The 19,498-nt window shown below is 44.5% G+C and overlaps 1 protein-coding gene across 1 annotated transcript in view; it reads left to right on the forward strand.

The window, feature by feature from the left end:
• LOC144799441 (uncharacterized) overlaps positions 1 to 19,498 on the forward strand; it is a 282,889-nt gene that overhangs the window by 26,689 nt on the left and 236,702 nt on the right. Inside the window, 1 exon segment of the mRNA XM_078670744.1 lies at positions 12,258 to 13,986. Coding sequence (XP_078526870.1) covers positions 12,907 to 13,986 — 1,080 coding nt within the window. The 5' untranslated portion in view covers positions 12,258 to 12,906.

Raw genomic sequence — 19,498 nt, forward strand, 5'->3', positions numbered from 1 at the left:
AACCCAGTGAAAGGTCTTCTGCACACCCATGGACCTGCTTGGTCAAAGGGGCTATAGAGCCAAACTCGTAGCTAACTTGGCATGGTTTCCTCTGAGCTCGAATAATCGGTGGTCACATCCAGTGTAATGATGTAGCTTCGTCCACTCTGGTTAGCCTGGGCTACAGATGGCTGTCGGCGCTTAGCAGCAAGTTAAGTAGTTATCGATCACGTAGATATGCCATTCTGCTGGCCTCTGTCTCTTTGTAAGGCACTCTCTATCTGCTGCTTTCCCTGACCCTGGTCTAAGTTATGCCTCTGCCTTCCACTAGCCATCTCTCTCCTCGTCTCCCCTTTCATATGTCTGGCTCTTTTCATGCGGTCTTCGTCTCTCCCTGTCTATCGTCTCCCTTTTATGTCCCTTTCTCTCCCTCCCTGTCTGTCGCTCTCCCATTATTTCTTTCTATAACTTGATTGCCTGGCATGGATTTCTCATTAACTTGCTCTCCTCACAATGTTTGTTTTCTTTCTCTAGTATTTGCTTCTTTGTCCTGTTGCTCATTGCTTGCACCTGCCCGCCCACCTCCTGTCGTTATTTGAACTCCTGCCCCAGTTGTTGCTTACCCTCCCATCTTTGTTGTTTGCCCTGCGACTCCCCACATGAAAACGCCTTATAACGTCCACACCACTAGCCGCGTCATAGTACTTATTTCTGGCATAGTGTGCTTAGTCACTCCATACATTGTTTCTATGCATAGGCTTTCCGCAAATGGTACCCACATATGTAACACAATATCTAACTCATAGGTTAAAGACATTCAGCTAGATTCATGAAAGACCCGTTTTGCGAGTCTATAATAGCGATTCATAAGGAATCGCTATTACAGACTTGCAAAACGGGATTCATGTAGGAATCGCAATAATTATTGAGATTCCCACTGATTCCTTATTTGCGATTAGCTAATTGCTAATAGCAAATAAGGAATAACTCCCCATTCATTCCTATGGGCCTAAAGGCCCATAGGAATGCATGGGGAGTTATTCTTTATTTGCGATTAGCAATTAGCTAATCGCAAATAAGATTGCGATTTCAAGGATGCCAGGGTGTCCAAAGGACACCCTGTAGCACCCCTGAAATATAAATTTACACAGGTGTTTGCGCACACACATGTCCAAAGGACATGTGTGTGTGTAACATGCAATTGAGAAAAATGCACTAAAGTGCTTTTTTCTATTTTTTCGCTATTTACCACGAAGTCAGACTTCGTGGTAAATAGCGACCAAAAATTGCGAATTCGTAATGTAGAAATGGTTAATGAATTGCAGTTAAGGAATCTCAAATAGAGATTCCTTAAATGCATTTCCTCGCAAATGTGCGAATTCTTTATTAGCGAATTTTGCATTTGGGATGATGAATCACAAATGCACAAATTGCACTCGCAAAGGGCCAGATTCTCAGAATCTGGCCCTTTGAGAGTGCAATTAAGCTTGATGAATCTAGCTGATTATCATCTACATTGCCAATAGTTCTAACTCTCGTAAATGCGAGGCCTACTGCATTGCAAATGCTGCTTTTATTTATTGCAGGCCTGGAAAATCATAAAAATATTACTAGACCTGCAGGTCTAGTGACTTGATAATTTATACGGCCAAACAGTAATATGCTCAACCAATAAACTGTTCTGAAATCGTGATCCTCGGTAAATATTTTATTTCTTATAGTCCGTTTTCTTCATTAACACATATAAGAGCATCTTGAAATAAGTGAGATCAGCATGCCTACTGTTCAAACATTCTTATGTTTGATTTAATAGACCAAACATTTGATCCAGGTATAGTAATAGGAATCTAGCCACATATATAGGGTCCACATGACCCCTAACTCGCCTCAGTTCATGTTTACAAACTCTTGCTTTTAATAAATGTATTACTAAAGCTTGACGTGGTAGCGCTCTGTCATTTACAGACAGCACATTTTCCATTGAAATAGCCACTAACGTTGCACAGACATACAAGTTTAATGATATAACTATACTGCACACAAATGATAATGTGTGGAAATCGGGTTTCAGTGAATATTTATCATTATTGCATCTCCATGTTGGATTGATTTTAGGTGGTGTTCGGTTGTTGCATCGAGCGGTTTGCAGTGTGGGGCAGAGTCTCTTCGCTGCTTCAATCACCTCCATTCTCTCCATGTTGGATTCATTTTAGGTGGTGTTTGGTTGCATTGAGAGGTTTTGCAGTGTGGGCCAGCGTCTTAGATTGATTTTAGATTGTGTTCGGGTGTTGCATCGAACGGTTTACAGTGTGGGGCAGAGTCACTAGTTCTTCAATCACCTCCATGCTCTCCATCTTGTATTGATTTTAGGTGGTGTTCGGTTGTTGCATCGAGTGGTTTACAGTGTGGGGCAGAGTCTCTTTGCTCCTTCAATCACCTCCATTCTCTCCATGTTGGATTGATTTAAGATGGTGTTCGGTTGTTGCATCGAGCGGTTTACAGTGTGGGGCAGAGTCCCTGCTTCTTCAATCACCTCCATTCTCTCCATGTTGGATTGATTTTAGGTGGTGTTCGGTTGTTGCATCGAGCGGTTTACAGTGTGGGGCAGCGTCTCTTTGCTGCTTCAATCACCTCCATTCTCTCCATGTTGGATTCATTTTAGGTGGTGTTCGGTTGTTGCATCGAGCGGTTTACAGTGTGGGGCAGCGTCTCTTTGCTGCTTCAATCACCTCCATTCTCTCCATGTTGGATTCATTTTAGGTGGTGTTTGGTTGCATTGAGAGGTTTTGCAGTGTGGGCCAGCGTCTTAGATTGATTTTAGATGGTGTTCGGGTGTTGCATCGAACGGTTTACAGTGTGGGGCAGAGTCACTGCTTCTTCAATCACCTCCATTCTCTCCATCTTGTATTGATTTTAGGTGGTGTTTGGTTGTTGCATCAAGCGGTTTACAGTGTGTGGCAGAGTCACAGCTTCTTCAATCACCTCCATTCTCTCTATGTTGGATTGATTTTAAGTGGTGGTCGGTTGTTGCATCGAGCGGTTAGCAGCGTGGGGCAGAGTCACTAGTTCTTCAATCACCTCCATTCTCTCCATCTTGTATTGATTTTAGGTGGTGTTCGGTTGTTGCATCGAGTGGTTTACAGTGTGGGGCAGAGTCTCTTTGCTCCTTCAATCACCTCCATTCTCTCCATGTTGGATTGATTTAAGATGGTGTTCGGTTGTTGCATCGAGCGGTTTACAGTGTGGGGCAGAGTCCCTGCTTCTTCAATCACCTCCATTCTCTCCATGTTGGATTGATTTTAGGTGGTGTTCGGTTGTTGCATCGAGCGGTTAGCAGAGTGGGGCAGAGTCACTAGTTCTTCAATCACCTCCATTCTCTCCATCTTGTATTGATTTTAGGTGGTGTTCGGTTGTTGCATCGAGCGGTTTACAGTGTGGGGCAGAGTTACTGCTTCTTTAATCACCTCCATTCTCTCCATGTTGGATTGATTTTAGGTGGTGTTCAGTTGTTGCGTCGAGCGGTTTACAGTGTGGGGCAGCGTCTCTATGCTGCTTCAGTCACCTCCATTCTCTCCATGTTGGATTGATTTTAGGTGGTGTTCGGTTGTTGCATCGAGCGGTTTACAGTGTGGGGCAGTGTCTCTATGCTGCTTCAGTCACCTCCATTCTCTCTATGTTGGAATTATTTTAGGTGGTATTAGATTGCATTGAGAGGTTTTGCGGTGTGGGGCAGTGTCTTAGATTGATTTTAGATGGTGTTCAGTTGTTGCTTTGAGAGATTTGCTGGGTGAGGCAGTCACTGATTCTTCAATCACCTCCATTTTCTCTTTGTTTAATTGATTTTAGGTGGTGTTTGGTTATTGCTTTGAGAGATTTGCTGTGTGGGGCAGCGTCTCTTCACTGCTTCAATCACCTCCATTCTCTCTATGTTGGATTGATTTTAAGTGGTGGTCTGTTGTTGCATCGAGCGGTTAGCAGTGTAGGGCAGAGTCACTGGTTCTTCAATCACCTCCATTCTCTCCATCTTGTATTGATTTTAGGTGGTGTTTGGTTGCATTGAGGGGTTTTGCAGTGTGGGGCAGCATCTTAGATTGATTTTAGATGGTGTTCGGTTGTTGCATCAAGCGGTTTACAGTGTGGGGCAGAGTCACTAGTTCTTCAATCACCTCCATTCTCTAGGTTGGATTGATTTTAGGTGGTGGTCGGTTGTTACATTGAGAGGTTTTGTAGTGTGTGGTCTCTTCGCTTCTTCAGTCACCTCCATGTTGGATTGATTTTAGATGGTGTTCGGTTGTTGCATCGAGCGGTTTACAGTGTGGGGCAGAGTCACAGCTTCTTCAATCACCTCCATTCTCTCCATGTTGGATTGATTTTAGGTGGTGTTCGGTTGTTGCATCGAGCGGTTTAGAGTGTGGGGCAGCGTCTCTATGCTGCTTCAATCACCTCCATTCTCTCTATGTTGGATTCATTTTAGGTGGTATTCAATTGCATTGAGAGGTTTTGCGGTGTGGGGCAGTGTCTTAGATTGATTTTAGATGGTATTCAGTTGTTGCTTTGAGAGATTTGCTGGGTGAGGCAGTCACTGATTCTTCAATCACCTCCATTCTCTCTTTGTTTAATTGATTTTAGGTGGTGTTTGGTTGTTGCTTTGAGAGATTTGCTGTGTGGGGCAGCGTCTCTTCGCTTCTTCAATCACCTCTATGTTGGATTGTTCTGTTGTTGCATTGAGAGTTTTGCAGTGCGGTGGGGGGCAGAGTCTCTTACCTACCCCATTCACCTCTGTTCTCTTCCTTCTTCTATGTCCCGCATGTCTGTCCGAGTCCTGACAGAAGTCCATTTCCCAGACCCATGTAGCGGGCGGGTACTTCCTTACTTGATGAATCAGAGCTGGAGCGACGCTGAGCTTTGGCTGCTGTATCTAAAGAGGGATAAGAGGAACATCCTGCTCATTGCCCTCATTCTTCACAGCTGATCCCATGAAGTGCTTCTAATTGCAGGATTCCCCACCACCCGCCACCCCCGCCCCAAGTGTCTTCAAATGCAACAAAATGTGTAGACTGGGCCGGTAGGGCCGCTCGAGTGAGACACAGAATATGTCAGGATACAGTACTCCTCGGGATTTGGATGATGCAAATTAAATTCCACCTCCTGACGTCCCCAAGCTCCAACTAAAAGTTACGGAGTCTTAGGGCAATCAAGCGAGGGATAGGGAAGGATGGGAACAGCAGGGAGGAGAACCTGAAAGCAAGAACGTACATATTCAGATAACATAGGCCACATACAAGTGTACTCTCATATTTTCTCACTAAGGAATCCGCATACATTATCCAAAAAAAAGGACCAGCTTACTCTTGCAAGAACTCCAGACATACAAGAGTGATCTTATGGATAACTCCTAATAAACTAAATGAACAAGTATTAAAGTCATGATTATTCATTCAGCTTGGTTGTGCAAAAAAGCCCTGTCATCTGAACCCCTCCCCCTTTTGTATAGGCTGGCCTGGCTCACCGGTTCTCTGGGGGATTCTACTCTGGAAGAAGTGATTAAGTCTCGAAAATAACGGATATATAACAAAGAAAACAATTCCTGAATTAGGACTTCCACGGTGTATATACCGCCGCCCGATGTCCACTGCTCCCAGATAATGTTCGTAGCAAAATTAAAGAACAAACAGGGCTTCCACAGTTGAAATCACCGCCGCCCGATATTACTCAGTCCCAAAAACAAAAGAGCAAACACAAAGAAGGCGTCCACGGTCTTTTCGAGCCATCGCCTGTGTTAGTTGCACAACGGTGCACCGAAATACCACTAGATGCCAAGTTAGGCGTCCGCGGTCGTTTTGAGCCACTGCCTATAAAGATCTCGAAGTACTCACTTTCGCTTCTTGGTTCCAGGGGTGCCGCGACTCGTTCCCAGCCGCTTCCTGGAATTCTATTACAGGACCGGAGGCTTCAGATTATGCTTCTCCTCTTTCTTTGCTGCTCACAGCAAGAGTTAAGTGCACCTATTTCTGTCCCCTTTACTTTGCTGTAGCATGGGGTTGTTGTTTGTTTGCTATATCGCTATTTGAGCGATGAATATACCCTTATGGTATTGTTTATTGATGGCACTGTGGTGTTCAGAGTAGTTATATCGTTAATTAATTGAAAATTGTGGCTTACGTGCACTTGGTCCATTTTATATTGCTGCTTGCGCTTCTGACGCGCTCAGGGCCTCGGGACCGGCGTCGCCTGCCGCACGCCGGCTTCCGACGACTGTTACCCCCCACGCGCTTCGAGCGCTTCACTTTGCGGTCTTTGACCGGCAGGGAGCCGGTCGCTTTCCTCAGACGAGCCCGCTACCGGCAGCGCTGCGCGCGCGTTGAGGCTTCCCTAGTACGCCCCTCCCGTACAGGCCGGGTGGCTCACGGCCGACGCGCGCGCCCGAACGCTGACCAAATTGGGCTTCTTTTTGGTTGGATTTGGTCGCGTTTGGGCGGCGCGCCTCGGCGCGCTCCCCTAGCATACGGAAGACGCATTTCACGCGTCCCACACACCGGCAGGCTCCCTGGCAGATCGCCTTTGAGATTAGACTGAAGGTTGTAAAATAAAAGGCCTTAGGAGTGAGCACACGCTCCAAGAACTTTGTTGGCCAGGTCTCTGACCTAATTGAATACAGCATTGCTGAGGGGATTTGGGAAAAGTTACGTGAGTGTCTGTGTGCAGTGGGCTGACCCCCCCCCCATTATCCCTCCTGTGTAGGACACAGCTAAGTCTGTCCCTGAAGTGCTAGTATAAGCAGGAAGATGGAAGAGTGGGCTCAGGACCCTGGGGAATACTATGGTGGCGAGGAGGAAGTTGGTGAGAATCAGCAGGAGGCTGTTTTAGAGGACAACATTGTGGAAGCCTTAGATGCTTCGGTCCAGGCTTCAGTTAACAAGGCCATGGAAACAAAAGTTCCTCAAACAGTGCAGCAAGCACTTGCGGTAGCCCTTCGGCCCATTAGGAAACAGTTAGAAGGCTTTGCCAAGAGGCATGGGTACGACAAACCTAAGAAAAGAAAGGAACAAGTCCCTTACACATCCGCTGCTTCTCAGCCACAGGATCAGTGGCCGCATTCGCAATCTCTGGCATCTCTGCCCCCTTCAGGCGCAACGGACCACGCTTATTCAGGTGGTAAGGCGAAAGGGAAACGCCCGATTCAGGTAGATACCGACACTACAACTACCAACACGGATACTGATACCGACACATCGGAGGAACCCCCTCCTCCCAAAAAGGCTAAAGTGGCTCCCAAAGCCACAGAGGGCAAGATTAATACACCTTTCACATTTGATCCATCAGACATTGTGCACCCCCGGTCCTCGGACTGGATTCCGCCCCCGGCGGTGTCTGAGTACCTGCATGAAAACTTAAGAAAGAGCTTCTCTAGAGAAGTCCGTAATCGATTAAAATCTGAATGTCCCCGTCCAGAAGTGCCAGACAATGTAGCTGAGACACCGGAAATAGATGCCAGCATGCTGACATTCCTAAAGAAGTTCTCCAAGGACCCCAAACGTGGTTTCGATCGAGCTTGGCGAGGATCCCAAGACAAGATGTTAGACGTTGTGGGCCCCTTGGCAAAGATACTCGAAATGGCTCAAAAGGCCAAGGAAGGTGCGACGCCCGTCGATCCGACATATTAGCTGGTTGGACTCAACGTGCAATTTGCCTCATAGGAAACGCTAATTGCGCAATTTCTGCTGAGAGACGCAGGTCCTTGCTCCTTCGAATGGACAGTAATCTAGCGGAGCTGGCTGAGGCAGAACCAGGCCCCCTGGCGGATGGTCATTTGTTTGGTGACAGATTTGTCAAAGACGTATCCAAATATGTAGGAACTTTCACGGCTTTGGACAAAGCCCAGAGCGGAATCAAGCGTGCCCTTCATCAGGGTGTTTTCAATAGGGCCGGGCGAGGCGGGGGCCGCTCGTCAGGCCGGGGCTACCAGCAAGGCTCCCAGAGAGGCGATTTTGGTCGCGGTAGAGGAGACTGGGACTCCACTCGAGGTGGGACCTTCTACCCGTCCCGCAGAGGCTTCAACAGAGGACGTTTCCAGTCGGGAAACAGAGCTAACTTCAAGTCCCAACAAAAAACAGGTGAGAGTCTCAGATTTATCTCAGTTTCCTCTGGGGGGTCGTACACAGCACTGCCTCACGCAGTGGCAGACTTTGACTCAGGATGCTTGGGTTCTACAGACTGTACAGGGTTTTCACCTGGACTTCTATTCCCATCCGACGCAGGTGTATCCCCCCACTGTTCTCCATTTTTCCCGACAAGATCAGATTTTTATAGGAGAAGAGATTACAAGCTTGCTGCAGAAACACGCGATCACACGATGCACAAAAGCCCCTACGATATAACTACTCTGAACACCACAGTGCCATCAATAAACACTACCATAAGGGTATATTCATCGCTCAAATAGCGATATAGCAAACAAACAACAACCCCATGCTACAGCAAAGTAAAGGGGACAGAAATAGGTGCACTTAACTCTTGCTGTGAGCAGCAAAGAAAGAGGAGAAGCATAATCCTCGCCTCCGTGTCCTTAATAGAATTGAAAATTCTTGGCGCGAATGCTAGCAAATTTTTGACTCCGGACCACAAAGCAAAACAGAATTACGCACGCCTGTTTGTGCGCAGCGCGTCCTTTGTAGGAACGTGTATTCCTCCCATGGCCTCCTGGGAGTTGTAGTTCCAAAGTTTAGGCAGGCGCAATAATGAGTGATTCCTGACATAATTAATACCTGAGAAGTGAATGTATCTTAAGCCTAGACCAGAAGAGCCTGCCATGGACTCTTCAGAGGCAGCCGGTGGAATAAATGCAGAGCAGGTCCATGAGATGCATCATCATTCACATTTTGGGGATTACGTCGTCTGTCATCGACTCTGCTACCTTGTATTACTCTGCAATCCCTTCCTTTTCTCCCTTTTTTTAAATTATTCTTTGATTTTATTGTTCACTTGAATATTTCTAAGTGTTTATTATTTTTCATTCTGTGTATTTTCATAAGTTCTTTCAATTTCGTGTTTTATGTTAGCCACATCATACTTTTTCACTGATTCCAATAATGATGGCCCGCGACTGCGGTTTGGTGTTGGTCTGCTGGGAATCTATCAGGTATTTTAATCGAAGCCACCGTACACCTTTACTAGCAGGTGACTTGATACCAGAACGGATTGTCTGGTGGGCCCAGCTTCCCTGTTGAAAATATTTCACAGATCCTGGTGCTGCAGGTCCTGCTCAGTACATAATGAAAACAAGGATGGACTGAAGACATAGCTGTCTTACAAAAATGACTGATTAAGAAATGTGTCCATGAATCTAAGCTAATTGTGAATCTGAACATTTTTTGTAAAACAGCTTTTGAATCTGTAAAATCTGCTGTCATACTTTGCCTTTAGGTCTTGAGGGATACAGTGGTTACAGGGTGCTGAGATAGGGAACTCCACCTTACCCCAATGGTTCTCAGTTTGGGGTACCACGCACTGTCCGGGGGTTTTCAATCTCGGGTACCAACCATTGCGCTTTGAGTGCAAGTATCTCTTGTTGGGACTAGTTGCTCTGATGAGTTAATGGCAAACTACCAGGACTACGCGGCCTCTACTTCGAAAGACCTTTTTCTTAGCATCTTTTACTTCGCAGTTACAGTTACTACGCATGCTTTTAGTACGCATGCTACTACTACGAAAATACCGTAACTTCGCAGGTACCATTACTTCACAAGATACCATTACTAGGCAACTATAATTACTTTACGAGTGTCTGACTCGCGGCTAGAAAAGGGAATATGATATGACTGACAATATGTTCTTGTGGGCGAGACTGAGGGGTGGGTAGAAAGAGAGAGTTACTCAGTTTACAGGACGGGCGGGCAACCGGGACGGACATCACAAATTATTAAAAATAAAGTTGTTTACTTTCTGCCCAAAGGCATACTTGCCTTTATCCTTTGTCACTTAGTTAAAATGTGAAGCTGATGATAACGATAGTGAGAATAAATATTGTTTGTACATAGAAAGAGAAGCATGCAAGTTGGCTCAATGGTTAGAGCGGCAGACCCTGATGCAGAGGTCTAGCCCGGGACCAGGGTTCAATTCCCCACCTCGGCGGGTCTTGAGCTCAAAAATTCCAAGGACCTGATAATTCTCGCCTCGGTGCCTATTCCAATCATGGAGTCCCACTCTGCAACTCTGGGCAATAGCTTGCTTAATCTCCACAACGGCCCCCACAACGCTAAGGATGCCTGGCCTCCACCTTGGGGGTGCCCAGGAGTGGACACCTCACAGGGAAAGCCAGGATGGGTTCCACAGCGGTATTCGTACAAGCGCCTTGAGACCCTTGCGGGTGAGTAGTGCGCTATACAAGTATCAATTTACATTTTTTACATTTACTGTACAGAAAAAAAAATGTTTTAACCTTAGTCGAAGAACTCTATTTCTCTGTGGTCCGTAGTTAGGAGAATGAGTTGTGGTTAAGAGTAATTAAACTAGTTGATGAACTGAATGAGTGTGAGGTCCGAAGGTTGGTGTCGGGGTAAATAAAAAAGAAGGCATATCCAGAATTCACCGGATAGTAGCAAGTCAAGCCCTATTTCTATTTTGAAGAACATTCAAGAACGTAGACGTAGGGACGTAGGAACGCCATTTTGATCAAGGCGGAATGGAAGAGAAGAATAGAAGAGCGCGGAACAGGTAAGAGAATTAAAAAGAAATATGTATTTGTTTTGTGTGGGAATACATGAGAGAAAGAAAGTGGAGGGAGGAAAGTTGTATTAGTAAGGTGTATAAAAGGAAATCACTCCCCACACCCAAAACCCCTATTTCCCTGGCATCCCGTGCCAGGGGATAGGTTACTATTTGGAATAATTTTTTATTATAACGAGCCAAAAACAAGTAGTAGTGGTATGCATAGTAATTTTCTGCGGAGTAAAAGCATTTTTAGTAGTTTACTTTGCATTTGTGAAGAAAAGGCATTCGCAGTAAAATCATGTGAAGTAATGGTATTTGCAATGTAAAAACATCGCACTAAAAACATGCTAAGAAATGGTTTGCGTAGTAACGACATACGTTAAAGTAACTACCTCTTACCCCATAGGATGCCAGTCTGGGGTACAACACGCAGCACTTTGAGTGCAAGCATCTCTTGTTGGGTCTCGATGCTGCAAAGAGTAATATGTTGATGAGTCAAGGCTTCCTCTTTGAGATGATGAGGGCTACAAAATTAGGCCTTTGGGATGGTCGAGTGCGGGATTGCTTTGCGGGTAATAATGCACTTTACAAATACATATGACATGGTATAGGCAGCCTTTTTTGGAAGAATAGATTTCAGGCTACATTTTATGAATATTTTCAGTGTGCCAGTAATATTATAAGAACTACAAACCCACGGCAATGGTGTAATATTCTCCCAACCCACAAAATGATGGCCAACGAAGCGGGTTCCAGAGAAAAGGCATCCAAGGTAGTAAGCAAAATGCAAGCTACACTGGGAGAAAATATGTATGAAGCTGCACAGGAACAGCACACTGACTGTGGCTGAAGCAAGGTAGGACCCACACAGGAAAACAGGCAAGACTTCCAGTACACGCAGGATCAAACTTCAATAGGAACAAGAAGCTTTAGGCTGCAGCAGCTTATAAGTAGTTCCCGGCAGCAACAAGCCCTGGGTGTTGTCACATGGATTGGCCGCAATGGACTAATAACTGGTGTGAGTGAAATCCATTTATTACAGGGTCTCGAAGAGGGAATCCAGTGTTGAGGAACTTGTCCCATAGAAAGTATTTCACAGGGGGTACTAGCAGCGCATTCTGGGATTTGTAGTCCATGGAGGCAAAGATAGGTTTCTTCAGTGCCTCAACTGAAACAGGAAGCAATCAGAAGCCATGCAGGGACTTTTAATGGTGATTCCTGGCTGCAGCTGGTCCAGGTACAGCACCCCTTAGAGGCGGAATGATGGAATCATAACAATTGCAGAGCTTGCCAGAATACTCAAAATGTAGGCAGGATGTCATGTGTTCATGCGCGATGTTCATTCCAGCAGATAGCTGCATGCGATACCAACGATTACAGGTCAGTAACCTATCCTTTCAGACCAGAACAGATCTCATTGCATCTGCCCTGTTTCATGCTGGTTACTTGCTTCTAGTTTTGATTTTATTAAATGTAATCTTGTGTAAAGTTCTCGCCTTTGCTGTTCTACTGCAGACAATACTTTTAAAAACGCTTTTAATGATCTCAGTTATATTTCCATCCAGCAGACCTGGCCTATAAACGCCTACGAAGATCATATATAACGACGGATGCTGACAACTGGATGTATATCGGGCATCTACAAGAAGAGGCAGAACTCAAGGTCACCAATGTCAAGAGACAAAATGATCCACTTGCGTGAAATGTTACATGACCAGTCCCGTAGAAGCTGAACGCTTCAGGGCCAGAGTACACACAAAACAGATTCAAAAGAAAAGAAAGGCCCTGGCATACCACACGAACACCCTAGATAGATCATGGTGTAACGTGATTATGAAGGAGCTACTCTTTTTAAAAGAATGCCGTTCACGCTGTGGTGTTAATCCGTAGTAAACACCACTTGACCACTACACAGCAGCAGAGAACACCCTGAAAGGTACAGCGCATGTTTGAAGGTGAAAAGAAAGGGGTCCTGGTTTGTTCCAGGCAGAGAAATATCCACGCATGGCCTGGATGAGCAAAGTGGCCCATTCATCTCTCAGCCAAAACCAACTTCAACTTGAGAATTTAAAACCCAACTGTGACTCCATGTGTGGCACGAGTGTGTAGAGCATTATAATTACCATTGAACTTTAATTGTTAATTGGCAGTTGCACATTGGAAGCAGCATGGACCTGAGCTGAATGGGCAAGGAATAGCTTTAATGATTCATCGGACATGATGGCCGATCAGCAAACACCACCTTTGGATGTTTGCTTTAACCTCCCCAACCCTGATAAGCCAATCAATAGAGCAAAGCCATACAAGTGCAGCGACTGTGAGAAGAGCTACAGCTCCCCGGCACAGCTGAAGACCCATTATAGAACGCACACACGAGAAAGACCATTTGCGTGCAGCGACTGTGAGAAGAGCTACAGCTTCCCGTCGCAGCTCAAGAACCATCAGAGAACGCACACTGGAGAGAAACCTTTTATGTGCATCGAATGTGGGGCGAGCTTTAGTCAGTCATCACACTTAACGGCACATCATCAAATGCACACAGGTCAAAAGCCGTACAGGTGCAGCGATTGTGGAAAGAGTTTTAATCGATTATCAAACCTAACGAGGCATCAGCAAATAAAAACAGGAGAAAAACCACACAAGTGCAGTGAATGTGGAAAGGACTTTCGTGAATTATCAAAACTGAAGATACATCAGCGAATACACACTGAAGAAAAAATATATATATGCAACGAATGCGATATGAGTTTCAGTAACTCTTTGGCCTTAAAGCACCATGTGCAAAGACATGCAGGCGATAAACCATACATTTGCAAAGAGTGTGGGCAGGGATTTACAGAATCATTAACCCTAAAAACACATCAGCAAATCCACATAGTCGAAAAACCTTATAAATGCAAGGAATGTGGAAAGAGGTTTAATCGAGCATCAAACCTAACATGTCACTTGAGACTGCACACAGGTGAAAAACCATACAACTGCAGTGACTGTGGAAAAAACTTTACTGATTCATCAAAACTAAGATCTCACCAGCGAATACATACAGGAGAGAAACCATACAAATGCAGTGAATGTGGAAAGAGATTTTATCAGTCTTCTCATCTAAAGTGTCATCAACGAACACACACAGGGGAAAAACCCTACATGTGCGTTACATGTGGAAAGGGCTTTTCTGAATCAGCAAAACTAAGGAATCATCGGCGAACACATACAGGAGAAAAGCCGTTCAGCTGCACTGAATGTGGGAAGAGCTTCACTGAATCATCTAACCTGAGGGCACATCGGCGAATACACACAGCAGAATGGAGAGAGGATGTGAAGAACGCTGCCACTGTTAAGTCTGACGTGAGTAATGGTGTGCAGTGGGACTCGGTGTATCAAATGGATATAAAAACTGAGCAAGATGATAACAGTGACTCTTCTGCCACAAAATGAAATGTTGCCCACCCCTAACTCTAGCTGTGGTGCAATGATTGATTGACGTTGCGACATCTGCTGCAAAATCAATAACATATACTGCTGTGGTGTTATTCCACTATGGTTTTCGCTCTACCCCCAACAATAGTCTGAGGTTAGTCTAAAGATACAAAATGCATTATTCTAAAAAATATGTATTAAATATACGAATCATAAAGGACAATAATCGATTATGTTGAATATTATCCTAGTGTGCCATGCCTAGAAAAGTGATCCATTCTTGGTATTGTATGTATGCAAAATCAAAACCCACCATGGAGGCACTTAATTCCATCCTGCTCCAAAAAAAACTGTACATGTGCTGCAAGTGTCGCAAGGGCTTCAGTGTGCCATCAGTGCACAAAAAACTGCAGTGAATGCAGCTGAACAAAGACCATACTGGAGCAGTGACTGTGCGAAGAACTTTGGTATCTCAATTGCAAATAAATGACCATCAGCAAAAAAAGAGGAGAAAAACACTCATATGCAGATACAGGGGGACAACATTGATCCGCCATAAAACGCAAATCATCCTCCACAGTTTCACACACAGACAGTGTTACTAAGATGGCTTATGACAAATTAAACTTTTGAAAAGAGAGGGCCATAACACAACCTGATCCTGAAACACAAGAATGACTTGGGGATCCTAACTGATAAAAACCTGACCTCGCCTTCAAGCAGAAAGTCATAAATAATAATATGGTTGAGGCTTTCTCTCCTAAGAACAGAAAGATGCACAGTGTAGAAACATAGAGAAGACACACAGTGACGAGACAGATTGAAGAGTGACAACAGTCAAGACATACAGTGATAACATAGTAAAGAGTGAAGACACACATTGAAGAGTGATTACACACAGTAAGAACACACATTGAAGAGTGATGACACACAGTGAAGACATAGTAATGAGTAAAGACACACAGTGATGACCACATTGAAGAGAGTGATTACACACAGTGAAGACACAAAGTGATGGCACAGATTGAAGAGTGATGACACACAGTGAAGACATAGTAATGAGTGAAGACACACAGTGAAGACACACAGTGAAGACCACATTGAAGAGGGTGATTACACACAGTGAAGACACAAAGTGATGGCACAGATTGAAGAGTGATGACACACAGCGAAGACACACAGTGTGACACATTTGGAGATGTAATGAAACGTGGAACAAGGTAACAGGAATAGTCCCAGTTTTCGTAGGTGCAACAGGATTAATCCAGAGACCTGGTAGGGAATTCAAACAGGATGACCATCGAGGGGACCAGGTTTGAATTCATAAAGAAGCTGCTCTTGAGATAATGTAAGGATTACAAATACCATGTGCAGTAAATGTAAGAGATTAATGCAGAATTATTTAAGAATTCAGTGACGCTGGAAGGGGTTCATTCCTGTCATGATAAGAACACAAAAAGACTCCTGCCTGTGAAAGAAAGAAACATGTGCAGAGTTGTAGTCCGTCATCAGCCTTAAAGAGCCTTCAGGAGGCGCACAGGAGGAACCAGATCAGCAGAAAAGGAAAGCGAACTGGTGCAGGCGCACAAATAAAAGACAATATAAGGACCTGGTAGAGACAACCTGACCTTACCAGGAATGGACACACAAGCATGCACACGGGTGAATCGACACCTACACCAGCGGCTAATAATGGCAGTGCACGACTGTTCTTGGCTAAGACTTTAAAGAAATAGTAGCATATCTCGACTGTTTCCTCTCATGAAGACATTATTGTCTGTTTCTTCTCCTTTGGTCTTCTCCACTCTTTCACACATTTTGTCCCTCTTATCTTCTTTTTCTATACACAGTTATACTTCTTTTTTGATTCCCATTCTACTACCATGATCTGCCTCCTCTCTCCTATTCCTCCCCTCATCCTCGGTTTCCTTCAGTCAGCTCTTGTTTCAGTTTTCTGTCTTCACTTTCCTTCCTCCTTCCCCAGTCCTTCAGTCACTTAACAAAGCTCTCATCAGGACCCCTTCATGATGCAGGTTGGCTTTACCCTTGGCAGGCCTGACTGAATGCCTCTGTTGCGCTGCTACATTAATGCAGTTTAGGATTGTAAGAGGGGCTTCCCGGAACAACCTACTGGAATGCAATCCTTGTATTTCTAGCGTTGTCATTCTGGAGACCACAGTTTAACATTATGACTCATAACAATGGGCACACAATGGGATTATTACAAAAAAAGGCTTTGAAATTCTATTGGGACACACACACACACAGCTTCTTTCAGGCAAAAGAGTTGGAATAAGATTATGCAGAGGAGCTGAATGAGTTCACTTCCAGCAAGTAGTAAGAGAAGAAGCAGTTGCAATGCACTAGGTCAGTGTTTCCCAAACTGTGGTCCGCGGACCCCTAGGGGTCCGTGACACATTCCCAGGGGGTCCGCAGGCAGCAGTTTTAAAAGCACTGCAAATGTTCCAAGTATAATTAAAAGTTTTCGAGCAACAATAAAAGTGTCAAGACCAAGAAACCACCAGTGATTAATGGTCCTGCTGGAGAGAGATGAGTTTTGTCCAGTGGCAGCTTGACTTATTTAATGTAGCACAGAGGGTTAATATGCCTCTTGCAAAGAAAGTGTGCCTGTATTTATTTTTTTAACAGTGTTTGATCTGCACAGGTCAATGGGTTACTGCTTTTGTCACAGAGATTCTTTAGTTACTGTGCAGTTTATAAGTGACAATTGTGATCTAGCACAGAGACGTATAAACTGGCATCCAAAAGATGTTTGCAAACTGCATGGTACAAGATAGTAACTTAAGTTTCTTCCCAGTCTTTCATTATCCCGATGCTGCTAAAAAGGTTTATTTGAATGGAAATAAAGTGTCATTGTTAAAGTCAATGCTAAACACTGTGTTATGACTACCAGTATGAATGATGCGAATCCTACAACTACCTTTGCCTTATGTTATTACATGTATGATTCATTGTCTCTATGGGGCAGATTTACTAGGAAAGTGACTCCGTGAGTGCTGCAAGCCATTTGGCTGTGCTGCACTCAGTCACTTTCAAAGCACAGGGATGCAACATATTTACCATAGTATGTTGCATCTCAGTGCTCTCCCTGCGCTGGTGCACAAACTGCTGCCATGCGCCGGCACAGGCACCCTTGTACCATGGTGCAAGGATGCCTGCGTTGTGGGGAGATTGTTTATGTTCAGGTCGGATTTCCTTTCTGCACATGAACAATCACTAAAGGGGATTTCATCTTCCTAAACAAAGAGGAGAAATTAATAAATTTCTTCTTGTTGCACCTCCCTACGCCTCCCTTGGGGAGGTGTAGCATTCGGACGCATTTCCAGATTCATGATTTCTCGTAAATCTGTAAATGTGTCTGGTTTCATGGGTGTTGCTTGGGAACATTCACAGCAAAACCCATGAAACGCACCTTTCATGCAAAGTCCTGTGTGCAAAGTGGCCATATTTATATTAACAGGAAAAGTCACGCAGGCTGGCTTTTCCTGTTCTTATAAATATGGGGCACTAAAATGCGCCGCCGGAGCGTCACTTTTTGTGACGCACAGGTTGAGCAAGGTAAATCTGCCCTATATGTGTGTGTGTTGTAAAGTGCTCTGACATCCTACAATGGCATGAGAGATGCTATAAAACAAATGAAATACATGTGACAGAGGGGCTATGGAGAGACGAGAGGCACTGTTGGAGTGTGATTAAAAGGGAATCACTGAAGAACCCAAACAAAGATTATCGTATCCTCGTGCATAGTAAAGTCATCATTTACTATTCTTTTAAAGCTAATACAATTCAATATATAATGATAAATGGGTTGTAGAATGCACTATTGTTTCCTAAATTGTCGTGGGGGAGAGCCTTCCAAAGTCCCCTTTGTAGTGGTTCGACTCACTCACTGCACTTGGTGTGCACCCTGTGGGGACTGGTCTGAAAACATTTGCTAGGGCTGCTTTGGGTTTCCAGTCTGGCCCTGGCAGGAGCAGGAGCCACGTAGTGTGAAATAAAACCAACCATTTAAAAGTTAGTCATGGAGATGCAGCACCAACCTTCGCAATAAAGTTTTTCATTTTTTGCAGATTCTTTCAATATAAATTACTAAAATCCTTAGTAATTCGACTATTTGTTTTGTGTTCACACCTGTGTTTATTTTTTTCGGATTACTGTTTAAAATTTAAATTATACAGATTGCTAGGGGGTCCCCGGCTTCCAGTGCTGATTCAATGGGGGTCCTCAGGAGCCAAAACTTTGGGAACCACTGCACTGGGTGATGCATTACTGAAAGTTTGATCTGTTGGTGTTGCATTAATATTTGCAACGCCAGTAGCTCAAACTTTCAGTAATGTGAGACCTATTGCATCGCAAATGCTTATTCTTCTTCTGCTATAGGCTGAAGGATCTCGAGCCGACCCGCCGGTCTTTATATCCGCTCGTTAAGGAGGCGGGCTAAACGAAGTACCAACACAGGAAAAGGATTCAGACAGCCACGCCCCGGTGACATAACTACACCCTCACACACGCAAACAGGATAGCTATTTGTAACTGCATAGATTTTGTGAAAGGAAACAGCCGATAAACATCTGTTTTAAAATAACAAAATTGCATTAATAAATACAAATTATAAATGTATGTTTATCATATGTAATCTACTCAGTAAAATTACAAGTATCCCTATGTTATTATTTGCGTCACTGTAAAACAGTGACTCTGGCTCACCATTTTACTTCAAAGCGATTCCATCGTTCTAACGCGAGTATACCCTGGCATTCGAGGGCCCCTGCTTTTACACAAAGCTCTGGCCCTGAAACCTCATTTTGATGCATTTCTGTAGATTCTATAACCAAGCACTCAGTGCAGCCTACCTTCACTAAATACGAGTGGTGCCTTGACATTTAACACACCCAACTCAGCAGAGTGCGCTATATAATAAACTGTATTCAGTCTTGAGTCGGTAGCGAGTTAGGTTGACAATGCCGCGGTGGTGACGTTGGAAACGTCTCCTTGGGTGCTATGGGGTCGTTTGCTCTGAGGTGAACGTATAATGGTCACGAGTCCTGACGCAGCCCTTGTTAGTCTGACTTTCCGTCAGAGGGTAATTCAACAGTTTAGACAGCAATTTAGGAAGAGCAATTAAAAACCGCTCAATGCAGAGGGCATAACGGAACGCTCGGTCACAGGTCAAAACACCAGTATACAGAAGAGGGTCAATATTTGCTTTACTAACTAGTACATTGAGGGAATTTGTTGCTTCCCGTATGCTAAATAATGAAAAATACGGCAAGTCTGGCATAGAGAAAGGTGCAAGACGTGCCATGCTGGTTAAAAAAAAAGAAGTTTTGTTCGGCGAGGCGTGTAGCCGCCATAGTAAAAGTTAAAGCCA

This window comes from Lissotriton helveticus, chromosome 12 (genome assembly GCF_964261635.1).
Source record: "Lissotriton helveticus chromosome 12, aLisHel1.1, whole genome shotgun sequence".
In the NCBI taxonomy this organism is placed as follows: Eukaryota; Metazoa; Chordata; class Amphibia; order Caudata; family Salamandridae; genus Lissotriton; species Lissotriton helveticus.